Source organism: Onychostoma macrolepis, chromosome 14 (genome assembly GCF_012432095.1).
Source record: "Onychostoma macrolepis isolate SWU-2019 chromosome 14, ASM1243209v1, whole genome shotgun sequence".
NCBI classification, from domain to species: Eukaryota; Metazoa; Chordata; class Actinopteri; order Cypriniformes; family Cyprinidae; genus Onychostoma; species Onychostoma macrolepis.
This window is the reverse complement of record NC_081168.1, coordinates 4,672,608-4,692,995: the sequence shown is the minus strand read 5'-3', so window position 1 is coordinate 4,692,995 and position 20,388 is coordinate 4,672,608. Positions and strand designations below refer to the sequence as shown.

The 20,388-nt window shown below is 36.2% G+C and overlaps 1 protein-coding gene across 1 annotated transcript; it reads left to right on the top strand.

Annotated features, from left to right (window-relative positions):
- Window positions 1-645: 645 nt before the first annotated feature.
- Window positions 646-13,445, top strand: slc25a48 (solute carrier family 25 member 48). The gene is made up of 7 exons (XM_058798374.1): window positions 646-825; window positions 1,635-1,678; window positions 1,906-1,977; window positions 7,636-7,888; window positions 8,053-8,328; window positions 11,653-11,786; window positions 12,923-13,445. Exons 1-7 carry the CDS (start codon window positions 780-782, stop codon window positions 13,025-13,027), a joined length of 930 nt encoding a protein of 309 aa, XP_058654357.1. The 5' UTR covers window positions 646-779; the 3' UTR covers window positions 13,028-13,445.
- Window positions 13,446-20,388: the final 6,943 nt, after the last annotated feature.

Genomic DNA, 20,388 nt, shown 5'->3' with positions numbered 1-20,388 from the left:
AGTGCAAAGTCACTGCAGGTTGTACCTTTGGCGCCATTTTGATTTAAGGCAGCAATTACGTTTTAAATTTTATAGTGGGTTGTTTTTATTTATTTTTTTTAGTGTTCGTTGGCAGTCCTCATAACTCTTATGCTTATAGTTCATGTACAAAAGTTTGCAAAACATCACTTACTTTACATTACTCCAGTGCAACAGCTAGTAACTTTCCACATGGACTTGAAGCATATTATTAACAGAGGGTTTGTTTACTTCCCAACCTACACCTTACATGTCAAGGACTTGGGTGATGGGGGCATAAATAATGGGCAGTCAACATTATCATTTAGCAATAATTTAAATATTATTTACAAGAGAATGATTGTAAAAAAACATATTGGTTTTATGGTTTTATTGGTTTTCTGTCATGGACACCACCACATTCCAGGCATTCCTCAATATATAGAGAAACTCAGCAGCAACGTTAAGAGTCACATGATAAAGAATCCTACATTTTACCAGTCATATTACACAATAGTGTGAAATATGCATGCAGCATATTGTTTTAATCAGCTAATTCTGAATGTTTGTTGGAGGACAAATCTATTTTCGTATCTCGGCAACGCCCCCGTTTACTCCCCCTTCAGCGATGTAAATATGTGGATGAGGCTGAGGTTACTACCTCTGTTTTATTGATCTGGCCAACTGTTAAATGAAGCTTACGGATGTTTAGCGTGAACAACTGAAACCGCATCAATGCCGAAGCTTTTCGAATCTCCGGTATAAAATCACTCTGTTGTACAATGACAGTCTTTCATTTGGACGATTTTTTAGCTGGATGGATTGGAGGTGAGTTTTATTTGTTTTGCATACTTTGTAAAAAGGTTCATATGTGTTTAAAATTGCAAACAAACCCCAAAACGCACATTTTGCAGAGCAATATCGCGTAATTTATCGGAAGCCTATATTTACGCGACTTAAAGGAAGTTTATCTTGTTTTGCGAACTACTTATCGTCGCGTCTATATGTAAAAACCCTCTGATTGGTTAGTTTCAATGAATCTGCTACTTTAAACTGTTTAAACTGCTATTTTTTCTTGAAACTACAGAGAAAAAGGGAACATTGTCAGGATAGAGAGTCGAAAACACGCTTGATTGAGAGATGGAAAGTCTTTACGTCTTTGTTTATGTTTATCAGCTAAGTAGTAATGTTCTCCTGAAAGAGTAAAAAAAAAGTTTGTTTTTTTTCTCCAAGTTTCAAGAGAATATACATCCGTTTCTATTTTAACGAAATTTCTGTCACGTGTTCGTCAAAACCAAGTCAGTAAAAACGTTAAAATGCTTTGTGTCCAAAGTATTTTATGTGCAAACAACGCTGAGTTTACACGTTTTGGCACTGAAGGACTGACTGGTCCACATTTCTTGGCCATAAACGGGGTGGAAACCTAGTGTTCTCCATTGAAAGGAAACATTTATTTTGTATAGCCCTAATGTGCCTGTGCACCCACCATGAAATGTTCATAACAATGTAACTTATTCATAAAATGGACACTCAGTTCTGCAAGAAGAGCCTCCTACAAAGCTATGCAACAGGCAGAATCTATCATTATTGTGCTTGTCTTGCAACATATTGAACATATGCAACTGCTTTTGTTACAGGAGCATCCAGTGTGATTGTGGGACATCCGCTTGACACAGTCAAGGTAAGACAGATCCTTGTTTTGGGATTAATTTTGTACAAATCCTATATTACGTATTTATTATTTATTCATATACAGTCAAATGCTGTAGTTCTTATGTATTTATATTTCCATTCTAAAGGTAGTCAGTTTTACTTTCTAAGTTCCCACTGGTATAAAATGTATTGGTTAGGAATGAAGTGTCAGTTGAGGGAATAATGAAAAAAAAATCCTTTGTGCTCTTTTTACAGACTCGTTTACAAGCTGGCAAAGCATACAAGAATACTGTCCACTGTGTTGTAACAATCTACAAAAAGGAAAATGTAAGGCTTTATTACACTGACTATCTTTATAAATGAATTAAAAATGTACTGGCAAGTATTTTTTCTCAATTATTGTGTCACAACCACAGATCCTTGTATTCGTTGAGGCATTCTTATTTTCCCTGGTACTTAAAATTTATGAAAAGTATATGAAATATTATTTACGCAATGTAAATGCAGCTATTAGAGGGTTGATCCCAATGAAAAATATAGCTGCAAGCAGCAATTACGGGGGCCAAGTACTACAGAGGCAAAATGAGGAGTAATTGAAAAATCATATCAAATTGGCTGAAAAATCATAAATACAACCTCTAGTAATTATTTGGCTTATCACTTTTGACCAACAGGTGGCGCTGTAATCAAATCATTTTGGTGTGTTCTTTGCAGTGTTGGGCAAGTTACTCTGAAAATGTAATTAAATTACTGATTACTCCTTTTAAAAGTAATCACGTTACTGTTCTAATTACTTTATTTCAAAAGTAATTAGTTACATTACTAGGTACGTTTTTTTCTGTGGCTACATCCATGAAATTTACATGAAATCCCAGCATAAACGGTCCCGATAAATATTTGTTATTAAAGCATCAATATTCACAGAACACTGTTATTTTTAACTAAAGCAAGCATAGGCTGCTGCGTACATGGTTTGGCATGTCAGAATGCCAGCAAATAGCGCTGCTTTTATAATCTCTAAGAAGTTCATCGCAATATCACAAAGCTCTTTTATAACACAATGAATATATGCATAATGAATCTTTCATAATGTCTACAATTCATGTGTTATAATGAGAGGATTCGTGAGCATGCACATTTCAGCACTGCACTCCTAACTGGCCATTGCGTTCCAGAAATCAACATTGCTCAATGCTGCAAGCACGTGTTATAGTCTAAAAACTCTGCCTACGCTTGCGCCTAATAATAGTTTTTTGTTATTATTTTATATTCTTGTTGCTTTTGTGCAATAGATGAATAACAGTTTATTTGTTTTAGATATTTCTATTTTGCGGGAGTCCTGTGAATCATTTTATTATCCCGCATCCCGCACACACACAAGCGTCTACCCGCCCGCACCAGCACTCGCCCATCTTGTCCCGAGCTCGCGGGAGTGCAGGTCTGTAATCCACTCCACAGTGCGTGTGCTACACCCTTTTCACAATCTAGATTATAAAACACTGCATTCTGTCAGCAATGTAACGCGGCAGTAACTTATAGAGGCCTCGGCTTGTAACTATACTCTAATTACTATTTTGAAAATTATAACGCGTTAAATTACTCCGATCAGTGTTAATTTTGTTGACGAATAATTTTCGTCAACGATAATTTTTTCACTAACCACAACGAGATGATAACGAACGAAAACTCTTTTTGAATGACAAAAATTATGACGTAAATCAATTAACATTTACGTCAACGAATAAAAACAAGATGAAAATTTTAGGGAGGGACGATTTGGGAAGAGATTCATTCAGAAAGAATCTGCTGCATAGGAGGCTAAAATACACTAGCTGCAAGGCGCATAAAACGTAAATAGAATACGAGTAAGAGAAGAGCAGGCATATGGATAAATCTGACGACGCAAGCGAGAACTCAATTCGGTCCGGTTTTCTGAGCGCAGACACTGAAGCATACACACACAGAAAGCATGTAAATATGTCAAAGCTTTGCAGAGATACAGCCTCAGATGCAGTTTGGCATCTTTCCAGCAAATTCGTCGATGCGTTGATCCATAACTTTTTACCAGCTTGGTCTGAAGATGATCCGAGTCAAACTTGGTGAAAATCGGACTATCGGTCTAGGAGGAGTTAGAAAAAGTAGATTTTCAACATGAATCAAAATGGCGGACAGGAAGTTCAGCCAATTATGGCAAAATTGGTATCGATGTTCTCGGCATGATCCAAGGAATCTATCAACATCAGTCTCATTACAATAGGCTTATGTAAGCAAAAGTTGTTAGCATTCCTAGAAATTTCATTATAACTTTTTGTCACAAGGTGGCGCTGCCCCAAAACTTTTTGAGTACCATCAGGGCATGTGTAACCGGTTCTATTTTGCCTCACTCCGAGCGGGATTTGAACCGTGGTCTCCGGCGTGGGAGGCGGGTGCTCTAACAAGGAGGCTAAAGACCACTAGCATTAAATGCTAGAGTGCGTCTTGAGATCAGGGGAGTGTGGTTCACACGCAACAGCTCTTACCGGCCTATGACAGTTACACATGGTGTCAAAGATGCATACAGAGTTTTGTAACGATACGTCAATGCGTTCATAAAATATTGCAATTTATGACAAAATTCAAAATGTCCGAACGCCCAAAATGGCTGACATGGGACAATTGGGAAAATTGGATATAATTTCACTCGGCATGCTCCACCGAATCTAAAGAGACCAGTTGTGATTTTTGGCCAAACCATTTAGAAGTTATAAGCAAAAATAGCCATTTTTCATATCTCCTGACCACTAGGTGGCACAGTGCCGAAACACTGCAGGTAGCCTCAGGTCATGCTTGTTATAACACACATCAAGTTTGATCTCAATACGCCAAACTGTTGCAGAGGTATAGCCTCGCATCCATTTTAGCGTGCTTTTCGTCGAATTTGTTTGCGTGTTATTCGAGAATGGTTTGACGAATCAACTTGAATTCCATTACTTTTTGCCAGCATGGTCTGAAGATGATCTGAGACAATTTTGGCAAAAATCAGACAAACCGTCTAGGACGAGTTCGAAAAAGTAGTTTTTTTAGAACTATTAAAAATAGCAAAAATTTATTCATTTGACTCGGCATGAGCCAAGGATTCAGAGGAAAAAAAATGTTTTTCTTCTGTGCCTTATGGTTCAAAAGTTATTAGCATAAACATGAGTGAAACTTTGGACAAGTTGTGGCGCTAGAGAGTTTGACTTAGAGACTTGCTGTGGTTAATGTTGAGACTGTCCTCTATATGTGTGCCAAATTTCATAACTTTCCCGCAAGTGGTTCTATGGGATGCCATAGACTCAAGAGCAGAAGAAGAAGAAGAAGAAGAAAAAGAACACCAACGGATACAATAGATGCCATCGCACCTTCAGTGCTTGGCCCCTAATAAAGATTGAAGTTACTTCCTTTACTCAGAGATTGACACTTAGTTTTTGGTTAGTCATTTGGAGTATTTTTCATCATTTGAAATGTTGTTAAAATCATAAAAATTTTTACCAAAGATGATGTCACTTACTGAAGGATGCTATAATTAAGGACCTGTCTTTTGATAGATAAAAAGAACGTAGTGTCTATTTACACTAAGTGCAAATAGCCCTCATTGTTGGCTGAGGCTATTTACACTAACTCTGCCCACCAACGTGTGACTGGGACAGTCAACACTAAAAAAAGGAGCCTGGTCTCATGAAAATGCGTATAAATAATACATATGATACGCATCTACCCCACAACCCTAATCCTACCCATCGTGTAGCATATACACACCATACAAGTCCATTTTTGCGTATCAATACCACGAGTTTTCATTTTTATTTGGCATACTATTTATACGCACTTTCATGAGATCGGGTTGAAAAAAAGACTCTTGTTGGTTTCAGTGGCGTAGATTGTAAGGCGCGTGCTTCTTGACGCGATTGACTCGAGTTCAAACCCACCTTTTGCCGAACTTTTTTTTCTCCCTTTTCAAATATCATATTGCATCGGAAAGGCATTTATTTTCAATAAAAATGAAGGAGATATTCAAAAAGTTGAAAATAAAGTATTGGGTAGGGTTAGGGTAGGTGTAGGGAGGGATTTAATGACCCAATTAGGTGGCATCCATTTAATAATTTGAATTAAAATGATAATTTACACTCAATATGTAATTATTGCATACTGTTTTATAATGTATTACAATACTGAGGTGCAGATAATTGCCACTATTTGCAATAAGTAGTATAAATAGCAGAAAATCTTGCTATTTTAACATAGAATCTATCTCTCACTAAGAAAATAGGCAGCGGCTATTTGCTCTAAGTGCATATATCAATATATGCTATTTACACTAAGTGCAAATAGCAATGGATTCTATTTACACTAAGTGAAAACAGCAGTATTTTTAGCAATATGCTATTTACACTAAGTGCAAATAGCTATAGATTCTATTTACACTTTTATTTAGGATAAATATAAGTGTATTTTTATAAATATATACATTTTTATATAAATTATTCAACACTTTATAAAAAAAGTGTATTTTTATAAATAAAAATACACTTTTATTTAGGATATCTGCTATTTATACTTCTTGTTGCAAATAGTGGCAATTATCTGCACTTCAGTATTGTATTACATTATAAAACAGTATGCAATAATAACATATTGAGTGTAAATTATAATTTTAATTCAAATGATTAAATGGATGCCACCTTATTGGTACATTAAAGCCCTCCCTACACCTACCCTAACCCTACCCGATACTTTATTTTCAACTTTTTGTTTATTTCCGTAATTTCCCAGGTCGATAGCGTCAAAAAGACCACTGGATGTGCTTTAACATCTGCGCCACTGGAGCTGACGATTCATGACGTCTTTTATAATGTTGACTATCCCAATCACACGTTGGAGTTAGTGTAAATAGCTTCTGCCAACAAGGCGGGCTATTTGCACTAAATGTAAATAGATACTCTGAATAAAATACGCTATTTGCATATTTAGCTCACTTAGTGCAAATAGCCGCTGCCTAAAAAGAATATTTCACAAGACCAACAAGATGGAAACAATATTAAAGACAGAAAAGCAATGGTAACACTTTAGTTTAGGGACCAGTTCTCACTATTAACTAGTGGCTTATTAGCATACATATTACTAGCATATTGGCTGTTTATTAGTACTTATAAACCACATATTAATGCCTTTTTCTGCATGATCATATTTTAGATCCCTTTTTTCATACTTAACATCTACCATACTAATTATTAATCAGCAGCAAATTAGGAGTTTACTGAGGCAAAATAGTAGTTAATAGTGAGAATTGGTCCCAAACTAAAGTGTGACCAAAGCAATTATTACAACCATAAAACAACAAATATTCCAAAAGAAAACATTTTAGCTGGACAAAATTAAAAATACTGCAAGTAAACATATGGAATATTTCCTCATAAATTGCCAGTTTTTCATGTAAAAAATTAATTCAGAACTCTGGGAAATAACAAAAATGGCAACATCCACTCAAAAAGAGGGAGGAAAATTATCAGAAAGCATATAATGTGGTTTCATTTTTAGGAATTGTATATCATATGATTATATAATAGTCAAGTCAAGTCACCATTATTTATATAGTGCTTTTTACAATATAGGTTGTGTCAAAGCAGCGTTACAGTATTAAAAAAGGGAAGTAGTGTGCCGTTCTGCTCTGGCCAGACGAGACCAGCAGTTTAATTCTAGGTTGCAACAGATATCAAGATTAGGTTATATCAAGATATAAAAAATTGACGAAAGCCACTAATAAAAAGGGCATGGGACTAAATTTGTATAAGGGAGCCAGCCCCCTTATTCTCAGACATAATGAGCAGGCTATATCCTCATCACAGGGTTTGGGACGATACTCCCAAGACTGCATATCAGGAATGACCAAATTTTTTGGTGTAAACAGGTATTTCCTTTCCTTGGAAGCAAAAGCACACAATCGATCTCTCTTTTGTGTTGTCTCAGGTTACAGGCTTTTTCAAAGGACTGTCCTTTCCATTGGCCAGCATCACCCTCTATAACTCTATGGTGTTCGGCTTCTTCAGCAACACGCAGCGTCTCATTAGCAGATATCGTTATGGTGACGGCAGACACCCATGCAGCATGCTTGACTTGACTGTAGCGAGCATGCTGACTGGTCTGGTTTCAGTGGGGATGGGCGCCCCCGTTGACCTTGTCAAAATTAGACTGCAGATGCAAACCCAACCTGTTCTTGCAGGTAAGTCGCGGCTATAAATACATTTTAGCGCCCAGTAGCTATGCATGGAGTCAGACAGCACATATTCATGTTAGAAGAATGGTTACTGAAAGCTTCTCAAAGACAAACATTTCCAGGGAAATAATAAATGAGTGTTTCTCATTTACTGTTTTGTGCGTTTCCAGAGAACTTTAACCTTGCTGGGAATGGGAGTGTCCCTCTGCGGTCGATGGGAATTCAGTCCCAGTCATTGTACAGAGGGCCACTGCACTGCATTAGTACCGTCCTGCAGAACGAGGGAATTCAAGGGCTCTACAGAGGCGCGGGAGCCATGATATTACGAGATGTACCTGGTTACACCCTGTACTTCATACCATACACGTTATTCTGTAACTGGCTGAATCCTGATGGCAATGCCACGCCCCATCCCTGCTGCATATGGCTATCAGGAGGTTTAGCAGGTAAATGAGACATGGGCCCTATTCCAAAACTTGAACCTAATAAGTGACTGATTTAATACACTTTCAAATGCACAGGCTCAACTTGTAATTGTTTTCATTAGTTTTATGTTAGCCTGTTGCTAAGCTAACAATATGAGTCCAACAGTAGTCCATTTGAAATAGATTGCATTTGGTATTTAATGGATTATATGTATAATCAACATTTTCTCACTTGGTCTGCCACCTTAAAGGAACATTTCAGCCAAAAATTCAAATTTGGTGAAAATGTACTCACTCTCCGGCAATCCGAGATGTAGATAAGTTTGTTTCTTCTTCATTTTGGAAAAATGTAGCATTCCATCACTTGTTTACCAATGGACAGTGATGGAAAGAGTACTAAGAAATTGTACTCAAGTAAAAGTATTGCTACTTAAGGAATAATTTACTTGAGTACAAGTAAAAGTACTGAAAAAATCATACGACTCAAGTAAGAGTAAAAAAGTACTATTCTGAAAAACAACTCAAATTACTGCGTTACAAAGTATTTTAGTATTATTTTTCTAATTTTACCCAAATTGAGACAAAGTGAGCATTATGGAGCAGGGTTAACCCTAATCCTAACACCCATGTACTGTAATGTCTGTTTCACAAGTGAGACCCAGGAAATCCCTTATATGGACAAATGCATCAGATAACACTACAGCTGAATAACATGCAGATAGAGACGCTTTGACTGGAAGACAATAAACACTCAATTGCAATGCAATGCTAATTGACATAGCTTGTATCACAGTATAGAATTTTATTAAAAAAATATATATTTTCTGTCTCACTGTTATAAGAAGCAACATGGAACCACAGAAGCTAACTGTTTCAAACACGACTGATGTTATATAGTGATTTTGGAGCAAAACATGATATTAGTCTCATAAATATATCTGAGATATCATCTTATTGCAAAATATTTCATAGTTAGCCAAATACTATGAATGAAAATCAACAGGCTAAAGAACACTAATACAAGGATGTGTGTGCAGCACAGAAAACAGCCGTGAGTCTTCTTGACTTGAATGGTTTAAAATCACATTGAAAGTGTAGTTGTTATAATAACAAAGGTGGACTCCAGGCACATTTTTGGTAGGACAAAAAAAGAGCATTTTATTTAACATGTTAACCCATACCTAGGCTTGGGAATCCAAAATCTATTCCAATTCTGGAATAGGATGCTTAAGGTCAGGAATCGTGTACTTGTTATAAAATTAAAATTTTGATTCCTCTTATCGATTCCTTTGTGCACATTTTATTATGACTTTAAACCATTCAAGCACAAGCAGACTTGTGCTCTGTTTTCTATACTGCACACATAGGGGTGTAGCCATCATTTCAGAAATGAGGGGGACAGAAATGTAAAAACAAAAAACTTTTATCTAATTGACAAGCTTTATTTTTTCTTATGTCTTTTAATTGGCTAAGAACTCAAATACACTGCTGGACATAACCAATCATTTGTATTCTATAATATATATATATATATTTTAATTTTTTTTTTTTTTTTTTTTTGTATTTTCCTAATGACAATTTTAGGATTGTTTATACAAACACAGGCAGAATAGTTTCTATACTGTAATAAATGGTATGTCAATTAGCACTGCGTTGTTCATGTACTATATTTATTACTTGGAAATGACCTGAAATTACCTTTTTTTTTTTAGCTACAGCCATAGTGGGATGCCTTTGTCCATATTAGGGATTTCCTACACGTCATAAGTTATTATTTATTATTAGGCCGTTTTGGACTTTCGGCGTGAGAGCGCCCTCCGGCTTCGAGGATGAATGAAACATGCACTGCATGTTCACATCGTCTCGTTTTGGATATGAATAAATGGTCCGGTAAAAATGCATCTAATTGACAGATAAATCATGGTTGATCTCTAAGCCAGATGCACGTAAAAATGCATGCGCTCTTATTTCAATGTTGTTGTTAATGTTGAGGTTATTTTAGCTTCCGTAAATTACGATTTAAAATCAGAGGCGTTGGCATAGCTCACATTCACTAAAATATTGAAACGCTATGCTGATTCACAACGACAAAGCCGGTGATTTACAGTCGAAGCAAAGCGCGGTTTGAACGCCCAGCCCCCAAGCTGATCTGGAAGTTTTGATCATTTTTTACCCGAGTCAGACCTTGCCTGAAGCGCAGGGCTCCACGCCAGAAGTTTCATAAGTGCTGGTCAAACGCCGGCTGGCTGTTTCTCCATCGGCGCTCCTTTGTCTTTGTGTTTTGTTTGTTTGTTTGTTTGTTTGTTTTTTTGTACTTTGTACTTTTGGTGAAAAATAAATGTAGCGAAGTTGAATACTTTAGTTTTATTTTACTCAAGTAAAAGTAAAAGTACCACAATTTAATTATACTCAAGAAAGTAGAAAAAAATGTACTTAGTAATTAGTTATTTTCCACCTCTGACCTCCCTCAATGGATCGTCTGTAGTGAATTGGTGCCGTCAGAATGAGAGTCCAAGCAGCTGATAAAAACATCACAATAATCCACACCACTCCAGTCTATCAATTAACATCTTGAAATGATCAGCTGTGTGTCTCTAAGAAACAAATCCATCGTTAAGACATTGTTACTTTAAACTGTTGCCTCCGATTGCCTCTAATTGATGGACCGGAGTGGTGTGGATTACTTGTGGATTATTGTGATGTTTTTATCAGCTGTTTGGACTCTCATTCTGACGGCACCCATTCACTGCAGAGGATCCATTGGTGAGTAAGTGATGGAATGCTAAACTGCTCATGCATGGTCTGACGTAGAGTATTTTCAGCCCATTTTCATTTTTGGGTGAACTACTCCTTAATTTTTTCTATGCTTGTCATAATGCATTATAGGATTGGCTTCACAAAAGATACATTTAATACTGTTGTAAAATGTGGTCATATCTTATCTCAGAATGCAGTATAAACCTTGCATAAAATTCAGTTTACTAGGTTTAACAGAGCTATTCCTTTTGCCTGAATGTGATGCTTACAAAAAGAAACACCAGATGCACTTGTAGTGTTTTTCAGTCTGTTTGCACACGTGTTGAATGTCAGACCCTCTGTATGACACCAAACCACTTCTCAGCAGTCATGCACTGATGAATAAGTGTACGTTTGGTTAAGGATAGTGGAAGGCTGCATTGTTTTGAAATTTCTCACTGTACTTCCTATTAAAAATTTCCCTCCTGTTGTTGTGTGACGGGAAAGGCCTGGTTTAACCAAAATATGGCCCTACTGGGAGTCAGGTATTTTAAGGACACAGAATACTTCACATGAGATTTCACTTGTGGCTATGCTGTTGTTTCACAGGATCCATCTCGTGGGTCACCGCCACACCGGCAGATGTGGTGAAAAGCCGGTTGCAGGCGGATGCCATGCAGCACAGGAAATACAAGGGCATTCTGCACTGCATCATGCAAAGTTATAAGACAGAGGGAATACATGTAAGTTGCTGATGGATGCAGTTTCAAAACTGGAAGGTTTCAAACAAATGACACTTTGCTACAATGTAAAGTAGTGCGTGTACAGCTTGTATAACAGTGTAAATTTGCTGTCCCCTCAAAATAACTCAACACACAGCCATTAATGTCTAAACCGCTGGCCACAAAAGTGAGTACACCCCTAAGTGAAAATGTCCAAATTGGGCTGAAGACAAGCAGACTAAGGACATGCATTACTGGAACCATGTCCTGTGGTCTGATGAGACCAAGATAAACTTATTTGGTTCAGATGGTGTCAAGCATGTGTGGCGGCAACCAGGTGAGGAGTTAAAGTGTGTCTTGCCTACAGTCAAGCATGGTGGTGGGAGTGTCATGGTCTGGGGCTGCATGAGTGCTGCCGGCACTGGGGAGCTACAGTTCATTGAGGGAACCATGAATGCCAACATGTACTGTGACATACTGAAGCAGAGCATGATACCCTCCCTTCTATTCCAACATGATAACGACCCCAAACACACCTCCAAGACGACCACTGCCTTGCTAAAGAAGCTGAGGGTAAAGGTGATGGACTGGCCAAGCATGTCTCCAGACCTAAACCCTATTGAGCATCTGTGGGGCATCCTCAAACGGAAGGTGGAGGAGCGCAAGGTCTCTAACATCCACCAGCTCCGTGATGTCGTCATGGAGGAGTGGAAGAGGACTCCAGTGGCAACCTGTGAAGCTCTGGTGAACTCCATGCTCAAGAGGGTTAAGGCAGTGCTGGAAAATAATGGTGGTCACACAAAATATTGACACTTTGGGCCCAATTTGGACATTTTCACTTAGGGGTGTACTCACTTTTGTGGCCAGTGGTTTAGACATTAATGTTAAAGCAAAATTACACTGTTATACAAGCTGTACACTCACTACTTTACATTGTAGCAAAGTGTAATTTCTTCAGTGTTGTCACATGAAAAGATATAATAAAATATTTACAAAAATGTGAGGGGTGTACTCACTTCAGTGAGATACTGTATATATATATATATATCACATACTCAAACAACTCTAATATGCTGATTCAGAATTTTGTGAAATATGAATGTAATACTGATGCTTTTGTTCTTTTTTCCCTACTTTACTATCCATGTCTAATACAGGTTTTCTTTCGTGGAGCGACTGTCAATGCTATCAGAGGATTTCCAATGTGTGCAACCATGTTTCTTGGTTACGAGCTTTCCCTCCAGTTTCTCCGCAGTTTCTAACACAGACTCATTCTGCTCCCGGAAACAATGTTAGAGGGTTCATGATTTTTATGGCATGTAGAGACTTACATGTGAGTTCATTGTTGATACAATGAAGGGTATCAGTGAAGCTTTTAGGTTTTTCTTATATTAAGAAAATAGGTACTTATTTTGAAAATATTTTACTCAGATACAGTATTTTAATATATGATTGTGCATCACCTGCATGAGAATGATACACTAAATTCTATTGTGCACATACACATGTATATGTATTCAGCATTTGCGATTGGTCACATTTATGCATTATTGCCTAACAAACCATTAGCCTGTGCTTGAATGAGTTTTTATTTACTTTTTAAATAAGTTCAGTAGGCTGTCAGTGCAATGTGCCTTTAAAATGATTATCTGTTTATGCAATATTTTTCAAATATGTGAATAAATCAAATGATATACTGAAGTGTCTGCTTGTTTGTATGAATCAATTTCAAACTAATACTGATGTGTTTTACTTGATGAATTTTAATGAGCTTTTATTTTTGTGAAATAGGCAGTATTTCATTATAAAGGTGTTTTGCCACCATTTGCTGTTAATACAGCCTCCAACCTTCTCAGAATAGATTCATACAACTTTTAAATAGTCTCCATTTGAATGTTCATCTTGGTGCTCAAAACTGTCCAGGTTTTATGATCATGACACCATATTTTTAGTATTTTATCATTGCGATCTGTGATTAGTTTTAGCAATTCTTTCAGAGATGTTGGTTTTGTGGAGACAGGGTCATTAAGGTGAATACTGAGGTTTGCTGCTGTAGTTCTGTTGTTTGTTGTTCTTTAGTGTTCAACGGTCGCTATCATTCACTTTTGGTTTTCGCCCACTTTGTTGATTCATTTTTCTATGCTTGGTGTATACAGTATTAATCATAAAGAGTGCTGTTCTTAAAACACCAAACAACTGGACTGTTAAAGTTACAGACGCCCCTACTAAATGGCCTCCTATGATTTGTCCTTTTTGGAAGTCTAACATTTCACTCATGGCTTTTACTAAACACTGCTGAACATAACTCATACTACACTGATATACAATCTGAACCAAGAGAATATATACTTATGTAGAATATATGTATAATACACACATATGAAATGTATATATATATATATATATACATTTCATATGTATATATATATATATATATATATATATATATATATAAAATTGCAACATTTGTTTGTTTGTTTGTTTTTTTCTGTTTTTACTTCCACAAATGATATTAACCCTTATAATAGGTATTATTTTTCTGTCGCTTGTATATAAAAGTGAAAGATACAAAGATGCTTCTGATACACTAGATGGCGCTGTATCATTAAGTCAGGAAAATCAGTAGTGACATTATGAAAATGACAAGAAATAGTTTTTCCACTAGATGGTGACACTGTATCTAAAACAAACCTTTGAGATCAGCCTTTTCTACATAGCATTGTTGAGGGGTCTTCAGTATATGGCTGAAAAAATGACGGCCCTTGTTCAGAAACAATATTTTTTACCTTAAAGAATTTGGCACTGCAGGGAAATAAATAAAAAATACTTATATAGCTACATGAAATATCAATTAAAATGTAAACTGATCAAGATGATTTTAAAGGATATTGACCTAACATCAGTGCTGGGTAGATTACTTACAATTTGTTGTCTGTCACTGATTACGTGATGAAAACTTTAGAGGTGCAATCTAGGTTACTCGTTTTAGGTAATATATTTTAGGTAATTTTTCGATTACTTTTACATTACTTTTTATCAAACGTGTTTTAAACTTACCATTAAACATACCATACACTGTAAAAAAAAAAAAAATGTTGAGCCAACTTAAAATTTTAAGCCAACCAACTTCAGCAGATTTTTGAGTTTTCTCAACTTGTTGTTTTAATTTCATACAACAAAAATTTAAGAATCTCCCACAAAAATAAGTTGAGCAAACTCAGAAATCTGCTGAAGCTGGTTGCCTTAAAGTTTTAAGTTGGCTCAACTTTTTATTTTTTTTTTTTTTACAGTGTATTGATATAAAAAAGCAAAGAGAAAGATAACACATTCCATTTTTGATGTCAACATATAAAATTCATTAAACATACAATTACACCAGGGTTTCCCAAACTGGGCTTAATGTGAGAACTGCAGTGGGGTTTTGAATTGATATAAAGCCAAAAAAAACATTGCATGTTGTTTACCTGCATGTCAAAGTGACCATTTACTGACATCAGAGAACTGTGAAAGTGAATGTGTTGTTAAATTATTTGAAATATTAACTTCCTCAGAGATATTTCAAGTAAATATTTTATTTTAAGGGGCTTTTTTCTCTCCGAAGTATGGTTTGCAAATTTATTTACATAACATTACATAACAATATAGTCATATCTACTATAACACAGAGTATAGAAAGGAGAAAAAAGAATAATTAGGGAGAAGATAAATAATTTGCTGTCATTGTGTTACTACCCAGCACAGCCTAAAATCACGTTTCAGTCACATTTAAACAGCTTGCTTTAAACATGACCTGCCCTTTCGAACACAGTGCCAGATTTCTCACAGATGCAGCAAAAGGTCTCCTGCTTTTATATACAGCCAGTGGAGTGATAGATGAGGTTTAAGTGAAAACAGCTGAGGACACGGGCAGCATCTAAAGCACCAGTGTGATTGTGTCTCGCTCGCTGCAGCTGAGCAGCCTCCACTGAAAACTAGCGCTGCTTTCCTCTACAAGCCACAAGCAAAACAGCACAAGTCAATCAAGCCAGAAGGATGATGCCAAAAACCCTTTTAGTGGTGCCTCAGTAATTATATGCTATTATATACTGTTTTGTATATTGTGTCCCTATATTAAAAAGGGATCCATCAGTCTATCCATGTTAATCTGTTCATTGTTTGGATTTAGCTGTGTGCACACTAAAAGAGAAAGTAAAGTTTAATGTATCAAAAGTGAAACCCACAGATAGAATAATGACAAAAATGGCAATTAAAAACAGCTCTAGACAGACTGTGGCCCTTGCTTTGAAATATTCATATATTTGGATTAAACGATGAGTCAGATGTGGGGGCTCCATGTGCAGTGGAGATTTGATCTATTTTGTTGTTTATCTTGTTCATTTATTTGTGTGAATGAATGTTGACTACTTCACATGTCACTAAATCTGATGAGAAACAGGCTAATGAAGATGGATGTCCTGCTCATCACTATCAGCTGAATAATGGCTGTTTTTTTTTTTTTTTGTTTGGTTTTTTTCCAGGCTTTTGTACGAAAGTGGTGTTGTGTGCTCTGAGATATCAGACCATCGTGTAAATATCATTTTCTGTCGTGACTGATTTCTAGATGGTGAGCACACAAAGTCCAGCTCTAAAGCAATACGCTGCATGTTTTTGACTGGTGGTGAGATACCTGTGGGCTGTTTATGAATTATGTTTTATTGCACGTTTGTTGTTGGGTGAAAAGAAATGTGCATACCATATGCTGTTCTTTGATAACAATTTAAAAAGCCTGTAGCACAACATATTTAACTGCTATCCTCATTTGTATTTGTCTTTATTGGTGTACTAGTAGTGACAATAACAATACATAGGCTATGACATTTTTTTATTTCTAGTTATGTCAAATTCGAATAGGATGTTATATCAAATTGCCATTTGTGAGACAAATAATAACAAACTCCTGTAATCACAAATTACTAGAAAATTCATGTAAATTCATTGGTAATAAAAAGTGTAAACCTTCATAAACATACAGTGAAAACTTAAAACAGTAATTACAAAAGATAATTACTTTATTTTATTTATATATATTTTAAAATTATTTTAATTACATTATACAATTTTACTTAGATATAATTTATAATTGTTATTATTATTTAAATATTTAATTGAACTAATTATTGCATATAACTACTTTTAACTATTTTAGATATATTTTGTATATTGTTTTATAAATATTTAATTAAACTAATTATTGCAACACCCCAGCAACTGGCAACAAACACATCATTAGCAACTGCCAACCAATAGAAATGCATCTATTTAAGCATTATTATCATCATGTTGTACAGTTCATAACACATTTAAGTATCTGAAGTATGCAAATAAAATGCAGAATGAAAAAGATTTTCATACATACTAAACTTACATCCTTTCACCCTCCTATATATTTATTTGTTTGCTTGTTTGCTGGATGGAAACAGCTTTTAGACAGGTCTCTGAACGTTTGTCCACTGAGCCACAAGCTGTTAACCTGGAGCTCTGGACAAATTGGTGTTGGTGTTGTTGGTGGCCGAATGCACAGATAACATTAATCTGTCCAAATAAGACATGGAACTTTCTCTTAATCTAATTTCTCTACAGACATTCAAAAGCGTCATACGGTAGCTTGCTTAATTCAATTCCATTCAGTTGTTTATTGAACAGTGAATACACATCTGTACACAGTCTCAAACAACAAGTGGAGCCCTTATACAGTGCTCATTATTAGTGTTGTCCTTGATAATTATGTTAAATTGGCAATAATAAATTTGTTTTAGAGAATGCAGTCATATTATGTTTTTATCAACTCAGTACTGCCTCCTACACATAAGTCCCTTGGTTTATATTTTGGAACTCCATTAAAAAAATCATACATTGCTAATTTGTACATTGCAAATGAACACATTATTTATATAACTATATTGATTAATTAATGATTATTTTTGATTATTTTTATATATTTTATAATTCTATAAGCTGAAATGAGCTCTACATCCTTTTCCAGCTATTTATATATTAATATACACAGTAAGCTGTATAAAATTGTAACAATACTAAGAAATAAAAAAATAATAATAAATTTGATTAATAAATGAAATTGTAATTATTCTTCCATACCCTTAATATTGACTATTAGATATTTCCATACATAAAGTAATATCTGTTTTTACCCATTATTGATTCTTTTTTTTTTTTTTTCTATAACAGCAGTTTATTTTTCTTCTTCTCCCGTCTCCCTCATGCACTCTGACACATTTCCAGAAAGGTTGTGTCCTGCAGTTTGAGCATGATATGAATCTGTTTTGGTCACATAATAGCAGAGCATCCTTCAGTATGGATTTTATCTCTAAAGGCTCCCTCATGGCTCACTCTGTGACATATTAAGATGATGATTTAATTGCGGCTCCCTAAACTTCATTGTTCTCTTGTTGCAGACGTGATGTCATAAAAGGTGCAGATCTCTAATCGGACCCCATATGGCTGCTTGATGTTCTGCTTTGTTTGGACTGATTGTGCTGTTCAGTGTAGCCTGAGCACCTGTCAGTAATATTTGTTCAGCTCTATGTACAGGAGGTAATGAGCGATCAGTAATCACTGTACACAGCACTTACAGCAAGATCCTGCTGACCTTCAGAATGGAAAAACACTGCCATGTAAAGTTTAAAATAGCTGAATGCACATAATGCCACGTTGCTGATAGATAGTGTCACTCAACATTATAATTTGTGATTGCGTATTGTTTGTGTGTTGCTGTACAGTGAGAGTGGGCATGTGCCTAAAGACAAGTTAATAAAACAACAGCAAAGTGTTACCCAGAGGAAGTATCACCACGTCAACACTGTAAGGTTTCAGGAGTGACAACAGCATTTAAATATGAGAGTGAATCCTCAATGATCGTTTCGTGTGTGTACGAAACGGAACTCGCTCTCGAAATTGCAGTGATTGACACCATTGACACCTTCTTTCTTTTGTTTTTACAACATCCTTAATGGTTTGATGTTTTGTACTGTTTAATAAAAAAAGAAAGAAATCAAAAAAATGTTTATGCTATATGCGCTCGAAGTCCATAAATGATTCACGAACCCATCCCTGAAGTCCCGATCTAAATCAAATGATTCAGGTTCCGCGCTCCGAAGTCCCAATCTGAATCAAATGATTTGCGATATGCGCTCCGAAGTCCTGAACGGTATAATGATTCACAAATCAGCTAAAAGTTCTGATTTAGCCTAAATCAAATGATTCGTGCTCCGAAGTTTCGGTCTGAATCAAAAGATTTGCTAATCCGCACCAAAGTTCTAAATCAAATTATTCGCAAACCATTATTTCAGATCGAGACTTCGGAGAGCATATCATGAATCTTTCGATTTGTGAAATAATTCGCAAACCCGCTTGATCCAAAGTTCCGACATACAAATCAAAAGATTCACAAACATGCTCCGAAGTTCCAATCTGAATCAAATGATTCCCGATATACGCGATCCGAGTGGAGCGCTTCGAAGCAGTGAATCATTTTGCGACACAATGGTTTAACTGATTCAGAGTTTCGGCTACATGCTTTTTATAATCTTTATAAGCGTTGTCGAAATTCGAAAATGAATGGCTCTTTGATCTGTTTTTGCTAGTGAATTGATTTTGAGTTTAAATCAATCGGAGCGGTTCCAATGTAAATGACTCGCTCAATCGAGTCTTTTGTCTGTTCCTCCGCGTTTTGCACCTTCAGTCATGTATACGCGACAATGCCGGTGTTGTGCCGAATTCTGCACCCCTGCCAGATTATGCACCTTCTAGTTGAAGTCACTACCTGATTGCCTAATCCTAACCCCACCCCCACACCTACTCCTAAACCTACCAATACTAGGGGGTGCATAATCTGGCAGGGTGCAGAATTCGGCACAACACCTGTTCGGTACTGCTACTGGTTTAACTCCCTAGTTTTATGACATTAACCCACGGTTTCACAGACAAGGTTTAAACCTAGTCCTAGACTAATATGTAAAACTGAGCTGTTTCAACTAAAATAAACTTGCACTGACTGATCTTAAAACATGTCAGTGCCTTTGTTTTGTCTTAAGATGCACACCAGTAATGCTTTTTTCTAAGGCATGTTTATAAAAATTGCTTAAATGTCCTAGTTGAACTATGGCCTATTCCTGGTTTAGGCTAAACCCAAACCCGGCCTTACTGAAATAAGCGAAAAAAGTATGATGTTTGCAAATAAAATATTTACAATGAACAAATAAAATGGCATATTTTATTAGCCTACATGTTAGATGGAAACATTGTTGCATTATGATCGAGTTTCGCTATATTTTAAAATGTTACCCCTGCAGTTCAGTTGGTGACAGTTCAAAAGGAAATCAGTTGAAAGCATCCAGTAGTCTCATACCATTTAAGTGAATGTTAGATTTACCAGTATATACTTGGGATGTCAGCGTGTATAATTAAAATGACAGTACTTGTGTTCCGGCGACTTACCGCATCCAGAAGTGCGGAAGCGGCGTTCTGTTGCTATGACTACCTCCTCCGGTTCGCTGGCGTCTGCTCGGCGACGCGCTCTGTCTAACTTCTAAATGGAACTTTGGTGTTTACGGAAACATTTGAAAAG

Excerpts from the sequence above, each read along its gene's own strand:
- slc25a48 (XM_058798374.1), top strand. The coding sequence starts at position 780 with ATGACAGTCTTTCATTTGGACGATTTTTTAGCTGGATGGATTGGAG. Across the intron at positions 1,978-7,635 it reads CAATCTACAAAAAGGAAAAT|GTTACAGGCTTTTTCAAAGG; the intron begins GTAAGGCTTTAT and ends GTGTTGTCTCAG. Across the intron at positions 11,787-12,922 it reads ATAAGACAGAGGGAATACAT|GTTTTCTTTCGTGGAGCGAC; the intron begins GTAAGTTGCTGA and ends TGTCTAATACAG.